The 13,911-nt window shown below is 45.5% G+C and overlaps 2 protein-coding genes across 25 annotated transcripts in view; one reads left to right on the forward strand and one right to left on the reverse strand.

Moving 5' to 3' along the window:
* mypn (myopalladin) overlaps positions 1-13,911 on the forward strand; it is an 828,299-nt gene that overhangs the window by 585,741 nt on the left and 228,647 nt on the right. The window lies entirely within an intron of this gene.
* Positions 3,900-5,084, reverse strand: LOC147113701 (uncharacterized). Its single transcript, XM_085996092.1, has one exon. The coding sequence runs from the start codon at positions 5,052-5,054 to the stop codon at positions 3,900-3,902; it is 1,155 nt and encodes a 384-aa protein (XP_085852218.1). The 5' UTR covers positions 5,055-5,084.

Genomic DNA, 13,911 nt, shown 5'->3' on the forward strand with positions numbered 1-13,911 from the left:
TTAAATCCTTTTACTGCGGGCATATGTACAAAATCTATCTGTAGATTCTCAAAGGGCAGCTCTGGTTGGGGTAGGTGATCAAAATTTGCGGGCGATTTCCCTCTATTGTTCTGCTGACATACTAAACACGTTCTGGCAACTTTTTCAATTGTTACCGTTATTCCTGGCGCATACCATTGTTGGGACAATGCATGTGCCATCCCTCCTTTGCCCATGTGAGCCTGTCCATGTGCCAGGCGAGACAGGGGCAAAAACAAGCTTCGTGGGCAAACCACTCGGCCATCAGGATGCATCCATATATCATGATCTTGATAGCAACCTGCCTTACTCCAAGTACGTTTTTCTTGGACTGTTGCCTGACTTTGGGCCTGTCATAGTAGATCAGCATCAATGCTACTAGGAAGTTCTGGAGGAAAGTTACTAATGGTATTTTTGGCGGCTTGAAGCTGTGGGGCCTGCCTCAGTGCGACCTCTTTAGCCGCACTATCAGCAAACCTATTTCCACACGAGACTTCATCACCTGCCATGGTGTGGGCCTCACATTTTAGTACTGCAATTTTACTTGGCAACTGAATAGCCTCCAACAAATTTAACACCATTTGCGCATGCTTAATAGATTTCCCTGAGGATGTAATAAAACCTCTGTTTTTCCATAATTGTCCAAAATCATGCACTACCCCAAATGCATAACGGGAGTCAGTATAGATATTGACGCTTTGATCTTTAGCCAAAATACAGGCTCTGGTTAATGCATATAGTTCAGCTGCTTGTGCAGATGTGCCAGGTGGCAACGCATAAGCTTCCAATAATTCATGAGGAGTCACCACCGCATAACCTGCTAATAGTTGATCATCACTAGGTCGATGCGAAGAACCATCCGTGAAGAGGATCAAGTCAGGATTATCAATAGGATCACTTAGCAAATCTGGCCTGGGTGTAGTGGTGGCTTCAACAGTTAACAAGCAGTCATGTTCTGGTTCACCTGGATATTCTGTTGGTATTGGCACAAAGGTCGCCGGGTTGACAGCTGGTGATCGCTGGTAGGTATAATTAGAGTGTGACAAGAGGATTATCTCATACCCAGTCCTTCTTGCCGCCGTAAACTGCTGAGTAGCTGCCGAATTTAATAATAGCAGCACTGCGTGGGGAACAATTACCACACAAGGGTGATCAAGCACAATAGGGATGGATTTTTCCACTATTGTGGCGGTTGCAGCAACGGCTCGTAAGCAGGCTGGCATGCCTCTCACTACGGCTGGTAAGGCTACAGGCCTTTTTCCTCCCCCATGTTCTTGTGCCAGTACTCCTGTTGCAAAGCCTTCTCTTTCATTGACGTATAACTGAAAAGGCTTATTATACTTAGGTAGTCCTAACGCGGGAGCACTGACCATAGCTTTTTTAAGATCACTGAATGCCTTATCTCGTTCTGGCGTCCATTCGACTATGGGGGGCTCTGTCTGCAGCGTAGCTGATCGTAAGACCGCATCCATTTCTCTGTAGTCATATATCCATTGTCTACAATAACCCACCATTCCCAGAAATGACAAAATGTCCTTCTTTGTTCGCGGGATCAGCACTTTATCCACTGCTCTTATTCTTTCCAGTCCCAATCTTCGCTGTCCATACTCCAACTGAAAACCCAAATACTGGACGGATGTTTGGCAAAACTGCAACTTCTCGGAGGACACCCTGTGTCCCCTGCTAGCCAGATGCTGGAGCAATTTTATAGTATCTTCTTGGCAGTCTGGCCCCGTTCGGGAGGCAACCAAAAGGTCATCTGCGTACTGGATTAAGGTGGACTGATCCGATAACTGACATTCCTCCAAGTCATTTTTAACCACTGCCGCATACACCGCAGGACTTTCAGTATACCCCTGGGGCAACCTGGTCCAGGTATATTGCTGATTTTTATAAGTAAAGGCAAACAGATATTGACTGTCCTTATGCAGTGGTATGGAGAAGAAAGCAGAACACAAATCGATAACCGAAAAGGTAGTTGCATCAGCTGGTATAGAGGAGAGGATGATGTTGGTATCTGGCACCAAGGGAGCAATGGGAATGACTATTTTATTGATCACCCGGAGATCTTGCACAAAACGCCAGTCATTTGGTCTTCCTACTTTCGGGATGGGCAAAATAGGAGTATTGCAGGGGCTCTGTGTTTTGACTAAAACCCCTTGCTGCAGTAAAGAATGTATTACCGCTGCTATTCCTTCCTCGGCCTCTGGGGCCAGGCGGTACTGCTTTAGACAGGGCAAAACAGCATTCTTCTGTAGCTGGACCCTATGTTCAGGTGCCAAATGCACCTTTCCCACATGATTCTTGTGCTTTGCCCATAATTCAGAAGGTACTTTAGTCAATGCCCATGGTAATAATTGCGGATTTTCCTTAGGGGGCTGCTGTCTTTCAAAAATAGTATCCCATTCTTTTCTTAACCAGCGAATTTTTCCCTCTGTTTCATTAAAGAATTCTATCTCCACCTTTCCAGCTTGAATTGGCAATATGATGGAATAGACTGGCTTGTGGTGTTGTATTCTTTTTATCATCTCCCCCACTTCCTTCGCCTTAGCCGGGGCTCTGACTGCTATAGTCAGGTGGGGTTCGGATGTGTGATGCATCCTAAATCTTTCTTTTTGTTCATGTGTAAGGTGAACCAACATTCCCAGGCCTTTATCTCCAAAGAATAAATAAGGTGAAATCTGCAGCAATTCTGGCTGGTTTAGGTATGAGCAAACCAATTCTTGATAATTGGGTGTTTCTTTATGCGTGTACCATGCCGTACAATGGGTCCGTTTCTTTTCTCTACTGGTTTCAATTAGATATTGTAAATACTGCCCCTGAGGATCTTCCAATTCCTGCAAGGCTTGGAATACATTTTTTACCAATTGGCCATAAGGATTGCTATTCAGCTGCCAGCAGTACAAAATGGGGGCTCCTTCTACTTGCTTTTCCTCTATCATTAAATTCATTAGCTGATGAGTTTGTATTTGAGGCAGTTCCATGAACATGCCGTCTCGAGTGCAGTATATAACTGCTCCCAATTTACATAAAGCCTGTCTTCCCAACATAGGGAGAGGGGCGGTCTGAGAAATTATGAGGGTGTCTGTGACGGATTGCCCGTGCACTTGAATTTCGGTAGGTTTGGAGAGGGGTTCTAACATAGGGATACCGGCTACTCCCATGCTTACAGCGTTAAATTGACTGGCGGGTATACCCACGGAGGGGGGTACAGAGGACATTGTTGCACCGGTATCGACCAGAAGGTCCAAATGGCTATTTCCTATTTTAACTGTAGCCATAGGCTGTTCTCTCATGGATTTGGACAATCTCATCACAGCCGCCTGTACCACCGCTTCTCCGTGGCACCCCTGTGCAGGTGGATTAGGGTTACTGAAAGAAAAGGAAGTTCCTTCTGCCCCTGGAGCTGGATACCATCCTTGTTGGGCGTATCCCTGCTGTGGCCTTGGGGGGCATCTGCAATCTCTAGCCCAATGTCCTCTTTTCCCACAGTTCCTACATTCATCCTGTGATCTATCTCTCATTTGTCATTGTCCTCTTCCCCTTCCTCTGCCTCTACCATAACCTCCTCTTCCTGCAAATCCTCTTCTATTCTGTTGGAAATATTGTCCCGCTGTTTTTGGCTTTTGCTCTTTCGACTGAGTAAAGAGTCCTTCCCTATCCATATTTACCAGAGCAGTAACTACGTCCGCCCAGGGCTGAGTCTGCCAATTTAGATTAATCATTTTAAAGGCTTGAGCTTGAAAGGGTAACATGCAGTTTAGCAGTGTTTGTACTGCCAAAGGTCCATTGTCTGCTAACGGAACTCCCGCATGTTCCTCCCACTTGCTTTTAAATCGAGCTACAAAATCAGGAATTGTCTCCTCCTTTCTTTGCAGACATCAAGTAACTTCTCCTATGTCACTATGCTTCTTGGCTCCTCTCATTATAGCCTCTTTACCTCTATGTTCTAACCAGTGAGCAAAAGACTCATTTCCCTGGTCCAGTTGTACATCATCTTGTCGCCAATCTCCATTTTCTCCCGGGGGAACAGCAAATCCGTCCCTTAGGGTCAACCATGAGGACCCATACGCACATTTTAGCAGCATTAGCACATCCCCAGGAAGAGGGCTGTAAATGGTACATATTTGTTCTAGCCAATTATGAAGGGCAGTGGGCTTCTTTAAGGGGTCTGGTGCCTCGGCTATCATAGCTCTAGCTTCCGCTGGGGACCATGGTTTTAACACTGCCACCTCTCCTATCATGACTCGAGGAAGTTGATGGGTAGTAGTGTCAGGTTGTGTTTGTGACCTAGTTGTAGGTCCATCACGTGAGGGTAGGTCCTGTACATTACTACCAGGCAGTGCAGCAGCTCCTGCTCCGAGTGCCTCTGCTGGAGGAGGAGGTTCAATTACGGGTTCATCTGCGGGTGGGGGTGGATTATATGGAGGCGGCGCCGGAAATCGTGCCAGTTGCTGTCTTAGAGCAGCCGCTATCATTAGTAAATTATTTAACTCTTCCCCCATCTCAACCGGATCTCCCGCTGGGGTTCGGGGATACATTCCCACAACAGGAGCCTTAGGCAGCACCTCTTCCTTTTTCTGACTAGCCTCTGCCTCTTCCTGTTTCCCCTTCTTCTTTGGGGGTTGGTGTCTTTTTGCTACTTCCATCCACCTAGCAAAGCACCATAACATATAGGGGGTGTCCCACTCAGGATCCTCTCCTTCATTTCTAGTAATTTCTTCCCATTCTTTTATTAAAGGTATTTTAAAACTTCCCCCATAAGGCCAATCTCCACCCGACCATCCATACAGATCACTACTAAAAGTTACCGCATACCGATCGTCTCCTGTTTCTTTTATTACAGTATCGGCTGGCGATCCCGGTGGAACGATGGGATCTCCTACCTTTTTTCGATGTTGCACGAGCTTTTTTATTCTGTCATTTGTTCTTTTACATATCTTGATTTGACCATTTGCAGCCTCCTGTTCTACCTTGCCTCGGGCTCCTTTCTTGGCAGGCTCGGACGAATCCGCTCGACTGCCGTTATTTCCCATCTTCTCCTTACTCCTGTAACTTAGTTTTAAACTTACTGGTCATACAACCGCGGGTTATTTTATATACACAAAATACAATGAGCGCTCACCGGTTTTTCTGTCTGCGAGTCTCGAAGTCAACCCTTTATTTTCTTTGTAGCTACTTAATTCGGTGCCATAGTCTTTTCTCTCTTCTCAGCAGTCTTGCCTCAGCCTGACGGGCTTCTTGGCTCAGCATGAGTCACCGGCCGGATAACTAGGCAACCGCGCGCCGTCCCCCTTTCAGCTGGGACGCGCTAGGTGCTCTCCCCCTTTCAGCTGGGAGGTACCGGGCACTTTCCTTTTATTTTTAGGAGAGTCCCTTTTTAAATTTCCTTTGTCTAATTGGAGCCTAAGCGGGCCAAGTGATATACAAGGTCGACGCTATACCCAACTTAGACCTTCTTAGTTCTTTTAGATCCCGTTGTTAGGGATCCTGCCTGACTAAGCCAAATTCTGTCGAGGAAATTAATTATCAGACGGAGACTTCGAGGTTCGCTTTAGGAATTTATTACGTGATATCACAGAGAGTCTGCAGCAGTCCCTACTGCCCACCAGCACTCTAAATTATGAATGTACAGCGCTCATAGTTATACAGCAAGGTAAACAACTTCAGGTGATTAGCTTACATTACATTTCAACATAAGGTTTCATAGGTTCCATTGTTCTTAAGAAACAGATTAACATGTTCACATTTTATCACCAGATGTCCTAAGCCAAAAGGTCAGCTTGACTTCATTATGGCAGTCAGCAGTTCTTTTAGTTTTAACTAGTTTAGTGTCCTTTGTTCAATTAGTAAAGTGGTCAAGTATCCCAGCATGCCTTAATGTTTAATACGTTTTCTCCCACAATTTTCTAGGTGCTTTTCTATTACATCTTTTATTAAGCTTTTCATTACCTTTCCTAGTACAGATGTTAAGCTAATAGGTCTATTGTCCCCTGGACTTGTTCTATCTCCATTTTAAAATGGAGAATCATAGAATAGTTACAGCACAGAAAGAGGCCATTCAGCCCGTCGAGCCCATGCCAGCTCTCTGCAAGAGCACTTCAGCTAGTCCCACTCCCCTGCCCTTTCCCCATAGCCCTACACATTTTTTTCCTTCAGGGACTTATCCAATTCCCTTTTGAAAGCCACGATTGAATCTGCCTCCACCACCCTTTCAGGCAGTGCATTCCAGATCCTAACCACTCGCTGTGTAAAAAGTTTTTCCCCATGTCGCCTTTGGTTCTTCTGCCAATCACCTTAAATCTGTGTCCTCTGGTTCTCAACCCTTCCACCAATGGAAATAGTTTCTCTCTACCTACTCTGTTTAGACTCCTCATGATTTTGAACACCTCTATCAAATCTCCTCTCAACCTTCTCTGCTCTAAGGAGAACAACTCCAGCTTCTCCAGTCTATCCACATAACTGAATTCCCTCATCCCTGGAACCTCTCTAAGGCCCTCACATCTTTCCTAAAGTGTGATGCCCAGAATTAGACACAATACTCCAGTTGAGGCCGGAACAGTGTTTTATAAAGGTTCATCATAACTTCCTTGCTTTTGCACTCTGCCTCTATTTATAAAGCCCAAGATCCTGTATGCTTTTTTAACAGCTTCCTCAACTTGCCCTGCCACCTTCAACGATTTGTGCACATATACCCCCAGGTCTCTCTGTTCATGCAACCCCTTTAGAATTGTATCCTTTAGTTTATATTGCCTCTCCTCGTATTTCCAAAATGTATCACTTTGCACTTTTCTGCGTTAAATTTCATCTGCCACGTGTCCGCCCATTCAGCCAACCTGTCTATGTCTTCTTGAAGTCTATCACTATCCTCCTCACTGTTCACTATACTTCCAAGTTTTGTGCCATCTGCAAATTTTAAAATTGTACCCTGTACACCCAAGTCCAAGTCATTAATGTATATCAAGAAAAGCAGTGGTCCTAGTAACGACCCCTGGAGAACACCACTGTGTACCTTCCTCCAATCTGAAAAACAACCATTCACCACTACTCTCTGTTTCCTGTCACTTAGCCAATTTCATATCCATGCTGCCACTGTCCCTTTTATTCCATGGACTTCAACTTTGCTGGCAAGCCTATTATGTGGCAATTTATTGAACGCCTTTTGGAAGTCCAGGTACACCACAACAACCGCATTGCCCTCATCAACCCTCTCTCTTACCTTATCAAAGAACTCAATCAAGTTAGTTAAACACGATTTGCCTTTAACAAATCAGTGCTGGCTTTCCTTAATTAATCCACATTTGTCCAAGTGACTGTTAATTTTGTCCCGGAATATTATTTCTAAAAGCTTCTCCACTGCTGAGGTTAAACTGACTGGTCTGTAGTTGCTGGGTTTATCCTTACACCCTTCTTTGAACAAGGGTGTAACATTTGCAATTTTCCAGTCCTCTGGCATAACCCCCGTATCCAAGGAGGATTGGAAGATCATGGCCAGTACCTCTGCAATTGCCACCTTTACTCCCCTCAGCATATTAGGATGCATCCCATCCGGTCATGATGACTTATCTACTTTAAGTACAGCCAGCCTTTCTTGTACCTCTCTATCAATTTTTATCCCATCCAGTATCTCAACTACCTCCTCTTTCACTATGACTTTGGCAGCATCTACTTCCTTGGTGAAGACAGATGTAAAGTACTCATTTAGTACCTCAGCCATGCCCTCTGCCTGAATGCATAGATCTCCATTTTGGTCCCTAATCGGCACCACCCCTCCTATTACTACCCATTTACTGTTTATATGCCTATAGAAGACTTTTGGATTCCCTTTCCTGTTAGCTGAGAATCTATTCTCATACTCTCTCTTTGTCCCTCTTATACCCTTTTTCACTTTCCCTCTGAACTCTCTATATTCAGCCTGGTTCTCACTTGTAATCTCAACCTGACATCTGTTATACGCGTCCTTTTTCTGCTTCATCTTACTCTCTATCTCTTTCGTCATCCAGGGAGCTCTGGCTTTGGTTGCCCTATCTTTCCCCCTCGTGGGAACGTACCTAGACTGTACCTGAACCATCTCTTTAAAGGCAACCCATTATTCGATTATAGTTTTGCCTGCCAATCTTTGATTCCAATTTACCCGGGCCAGATCCATTCTCAACCCACTGAAATTGGCCTTCCTCCAATTAAGTATTTTTACTCTAGATTGCTCCCTTTCATTTTTCATAACTAATCTAAACCTTTATGATGCTGTGATCACTGTTCCCTTAATGTTTCCTACTGACACTTGCTCTACTTGACCCACCTCATTCCCAGAATTATATCCAGCAATGCCTCCTTCCTCGATCAGTGCGATTCCGGCCCAACAAGAAAGTTGTCCTTTCTTTCCTTCCCTATCTTTCCTGAACACCTTATATCCAGGAATATTTAGTACCCAATCCTGCCCTTTTTTGAGCCAGGTCTCCGTTATCACCACGACATCATATTCCCATGTGTCTATTTGCGCCTGCAGCTCACCAACCTTATTTACCACACCTCGTGTATTCACACACATGCATTGTTAACCTGTCTTAGACCTACTTGTATTCTCTCATTGTCTGACCCCACCTAATACCGTACTATTTCTTACTCTAGTGCTATCTGTCTCTCTCAATCCTTTGTGCACTTTGTTTCTCTTTTCTAATGCTACATCCTGGTGCCCATCCCCCTGCTAAATTAGTTTAAACCCTCCCCAACAGCACTAGCAAACCCCCCCGCGAGGCCATCGGTCCCAGCTCTTTTGAGGTGCAACCCGTCCGGCCTGTACAGGTCCCACCTCCCCCAGAACCGGTCCCAATGTCCCAGGAATCTAAAGCCCTCCCACCTGCATCATCTCTCCAGCCATGCATTCATCTGCTCTATCCTCCTATTTCTACATTCAGTAACTCATGGCACTGAGAGCAATCCAGAGATTACTACCTATGAGGTCCTGCTTTTTAATCTCTTTCCTCGCTCCCTAATATCTGCCTGCAGGACCTCATCCCTATGCTGTTGATACTGATATGGACCACCACCTCTGGCTGTTCACCCTCCCCCCCTCAGAATGTTCTGCAGCCGCTAAGTGACATCTTTGACCCTGGCACCAGGGAGGCAACATACCATCCTGGAATCACGTCTGTGGCCACAGTAATGCCGGTCTGTTCCCCTAACTTTTGAATCACCTATCACTATTGCTTTCACGATCTTCCTCCTCCCCCCGTACAGCTGAGCCACCTGTGGTGCCACGGACTTGGCTCTGGCTGTATTCCCCAGAGGAACCATTGCCCTCACCAGTATTCAGTCCTCGTTAGAGAGCGAGATGCAGTCGGGGGACTCCTGCACTACCTGCCTGGTCCTCCTTGTCTGTCTGGCGGTCACTCATTCCCTCTCTGCCTGCACACTCTTATGCTGCAGGGTGACCACCTCCTGATGCATGCTATCCACGTAGCTGTCAGCCTCATAGATGCACCGCAGTGACGCCAGCTGCTGCGCAAGTTCCGAAACCTGGAGTTCAAGCTCCTTCAACTGACAACACTTCCTGCACACGTGGTTGTCCAGGACCCTGGAAGCGTCCTGGAGTTCCCACATGGCACAAGATGTGCATTCCATGGGACCAAGGTGCCCTGCCATGCCTCTACTTAATAGACTATTAAGTAACTTAACAGAAATAAACTTAAGACTTAAAAAAAAAATCACCAGCACCAGCTACTCACCAATCAGCTCCTTCCCTTGTGCTGACATCACTTACCTCGCTCCCTGACGCTCACACTCCCTCCGGGCTCTTGGAATTATCTTTATCTGCGGCTGCTCCTCTCGCTCTCCCGCAGGTCCATTCTCGTGTTTATTAACTTAGAGACCTTGGATTCTGTGGTTCCACTCCTCCTTTTCAGTTAGACGTCTCACCCGCCTTCCTCCTCTTCACTGAATTCCTGCGCTCACCAAATTCCTCCAGTCTGCTTGCGATCCACTCCGTTTGTGTTCTGCCAGCTCTGTCTCCAAGCTCTGAAGACAGAGCTGGGAGAACGCAGGGAATCACATTAGCTATCCACCAGTCCTCTGGCACTATTCTGTTTTGTAATGATTTCTTTATTATATATATGTAATAGTGCCTCTGCTATCTCTTCCCTAACTTATTTCAATATGCGCGGATGCAATCCTTCTAGACCAGAGCTTTTAGCCTCTCTAAGTTTAATTAGTTTATCAATTATTCCCTCCCTTTCTATTTTAAATGTGTTTATATTTTTTGATCTCTTCTAATATCATGGTCACCATGTTGGTCTCCCTGGTAAATACTGAGGCAAAGTAATTATTTAATATTTCTGGCATTTCGTTGTCATTACCTGTGAGTTTATCATGTGTATCCCTTACTGGCTCTATCCCAATCCTGATTTTTCTTTTGTTATTTATGTGTCTGTACAATACTTTACTATTTCTTTTTATATTCCTTGATAATTTAGTTTCATAGTTTCTCTTTGCCTTCCTTATTGGTTTTTTGACTTCTTTCCCAACCTTTCTGAATTCCATTTTGTCATCACCTCCTTTGTTGTCTATCTACTTTGTGTTTGCCTTTTTCTTTAGTTTCAATTTTGCCCTTATTTCTTTATTCATCCATGGTGTGTCATTATGGGCTAGTTTGTTCTTGCTTTTTAGTGGGATGCATTTCTCCTGGACTATATTGATCATTGTTTTAAATGTTTCCCTCTGCTGTTCTATTTCTTTGTTTGTCAGTACATTTTTCCAGTTTATTTTCCCTAGTTCCATTCTGATCGCCTTAAAAATCAGCTGTTTATCAATTTATTACTTTGGTCTTTGTCTTACTTATGTCCTTCTCAATCTTTATCTTAAACCTTATTATGTTATGATCGTTATTACCTAGATGCACCCCCATGCTTACTTCTCTTATCTGTTCTGGTTTATTTTACATTACTAGATCCAGCAGTGCACCATCTCTTGTTGAGCATTTTGCACACAGGGTAAGAAAGGAGTCCTGCACACATCTGTTACCTCAACATTCTTCTTATGGCTTAGAGCCCAAAACTGCACACAAGTACTCCAACGGCAGTTTTACTAAAGTTTTGTATAGATTCACCATTACATCTTGACTTTTATATTTTATACCTCTTGCCATAAAACCCAGTATTCCATTAGCTTTTTTAATGGCCTTCTTGAGCTTCTGCTTTTAATGTCTTGTAAACCAAAATCCCCAAATCCTGCTGCTCTTCCACATTATCCAGCTTTGCCCCATTCAGAGTATAATTAGACTACAAACGCTGCTGTGTACTCTTATGAAGAACATTTGTTTTACGGGTTCAGTTCTTCAAAACATCAAGAAGTTTTATTTCCACACAAGAAGACTTTGGGGGAAAAATTGAGTTGCACCCATTTGAAATGAGAGCAAGGAAAACTCCATGGGTGAAGGAGCTCTTAAATTTTTTGTATTGTATGTTAACTGTACCTTTTTTAGTTATTTTTATTAGACTTTTTTTGTATTTATAAAGTTTTTGTTAATTTTTTAACAAAAAATGTTGCAGTCTTTTTTTGGGGTCAATAATATACATTTGTTTTTAAAGTGCTTCAAATAAAATATTTCCTGGTTGAGGTGTTACAGTATGAAAAGAGGTATGACGAGCTCAGCAGGCACCAAACCATATGTGCAGATCTTGGCCCAATTACCTGTCTTAGCTTGCTCCGGGTCACCAGTTACAGAGCTTTGTTATCTGTAGGTTAGATACCTGCAGCCACATTGCAACATATGGCTGCTACTGCCAGTGGGTGATGAGGTCACCACTGCCCTCAACTTTTATGCTTGTGGCTTATTCTGTCTCATACTGCAATATCAGTTAACATGCTGCACACACATATATTAAACAGTCAGCATGGCCAGCATTTTGATCTCTTTTCCCACTGAATAGCAGGGCACATTTACCAATTGCTGTGTTGCCCAAAGTATGGGAGGAGGGGGAGGGGCCATTGATAGCTGCCATATGCTCAAACTAAAGCCCACCCTGGGTGTCAGTAAGTGGCCATGTTTGTACTCCAATGGTATAATGTGTGGAAACCCTTAAAATATGTGAGCCTGCAAGGCTTCTAATTACAAGTTCCAGCTTGAATATCTACCCTGCTGAGGTATTAGTATATAAGAGACACCATGAAAGAGCTGTACGGTTGTGTGAGTGTTTGGCATGGGTGAGTAGTAAATGTGGGACAATTTGACAGGGGTATCTACCAAGTACATGGTACAGTTGGGTAGCCTTACTTTCCCAGGTGCCTTAAAGTACATAGGGGGAAAAATTCGGTCGCGCCCCTTTTGGGGTGCTAACTTCGCCAGCGCCCTGAAAAAGTTAGCACCCCCATGCTGTAAATTGAGTGGTAGTGCCCCAAGTAGGAGGCGGGGCGCAACTGGAAGCGCTCCCCCTCCCTCCTGGGGCTTTATCATTCAATATCGCAGCGCTACGTGCAACAACGCCATGCGTATTGCAGGCCTCCCATCCCTGATTCAAGGGGAGGGGCCTAGCGCAGCGGGGCCCTGATGGACCACCGGGGAGCAGGGTGCCGGAAAAAGAACCCAGCACTCAAGAGGAGTGCCGGGCTGACCGATCGCAGCCGGCACCCTGCATGAGGAGGCGAAAGGGGGCAGGTGCTGGCCAGCGGCCCAAAAAAAAGGCCGCCAGGCACCTGCCTTTTAATTAGCGCGGCCGCAAAAACACCACCCTGACGCTGTCTGACATATCGTCCGGTGGTAGGTCAGGGGGCGTGACCGAAGTTTGCAGGCGGGGTGTGAGCAGGGCGCTGCGCGCGGTGATGACGTCAGCACCAGAGGCGCAGCACCGTGGGGCGCTACCGCCGCCGCTAACCTCCTGCTGAATTTTGCAGGAGGTGTTAGTGGTGCCGGGCGCTAGGTGCGCGCCCCCTTGGGGCACTAATGGGAGGCGCAATGCAACCCAAATTTTCCCCCATAGTCTTCACCCACTTCTGTTCCCGGGAACTGCAATACTATATACAACGTTTAGCTAGCCGCTACCTCCTGGCAGACATGGATATTTATGGGGAGTGTGTCCCAGAGTACTAAGCTGGGAACCCTCCTTGAACCCACATCATGCAGTGCTCACAGCAAAGTGTACATAGTGTTTGCACTTGCTTACACTTTGAACAGCCTGATGCCCTCCATGCTCACCCCTGAGGACCCCTGCTGATCCAGAAATGAAGTGCTACTGTGGGCAGGAATTCTTTGCAAGATCACTGAAAATGAAGAGGAATGAGAGTGCCAGTGGGACTACAGGAAAAGGCAGGGATGTTTAAAGGTGCCAGTGGGAGCTGAGGAAGGGGCAGAGACAGTGAAAGGTGTCAGGAAGAGTTGGGAGAAGAGTGCCAACCTGAAGTCAGAGGAGGAAGTTAGTGGGAGAAAGTGCCTTTGTACATTGGGAGTGGTTTGAAGGAGTTAGTGAAGGGTGGAGAAGGAGTGCCTCTATGAACTGAGGGAGTGAGTTCCCTCGTGATTTGGAGGGAGGGTCTGTGCAACAACTGTGTGGGGGGAGAGGGGTTTATCATTTGGAAAAAATGGGCACGATTTTAAAATTGCTTTTAGATGGATTCACCAGCCATCAAATAGGAGGCTGCACCCCTCCATCAATTTCCTACAGATCACCTCTTGTGGCTCCATTTTAGATTTATCTTGCATTTTACCTGTTACTTCCTTTCCCCTCACACAGCTTTTGGAAAGGCAGGCAAATATTTAAGAAGTTCTTTCCAACCTTTCCAAAGGATAGAAGAATTCGTGCTTCCATACGTGCCTTGTTCCCTTTAGATGCCCCACCCCCACAACTCCCTGCACCTCGGATAATGGCCCAGAAATTCGGGTCGGGGGCTTCCCGCGGGTGTAAG

This window comes from Somniosus microcephalus, chromosome 8 (assembly GCF_052327205.1).
Source record: "Somniosus microcephalus isolate GS21.2 chromosome 8, FLI_Smic_1.0, whole genome shotgun sequence".
NCBI classification, from domain to species: Eukaryota; Metazoa; Chordata; class Chondrichthyes; order Squaliformes; family Somniosidae; genus Somniosus; species Somniosus microcephalus.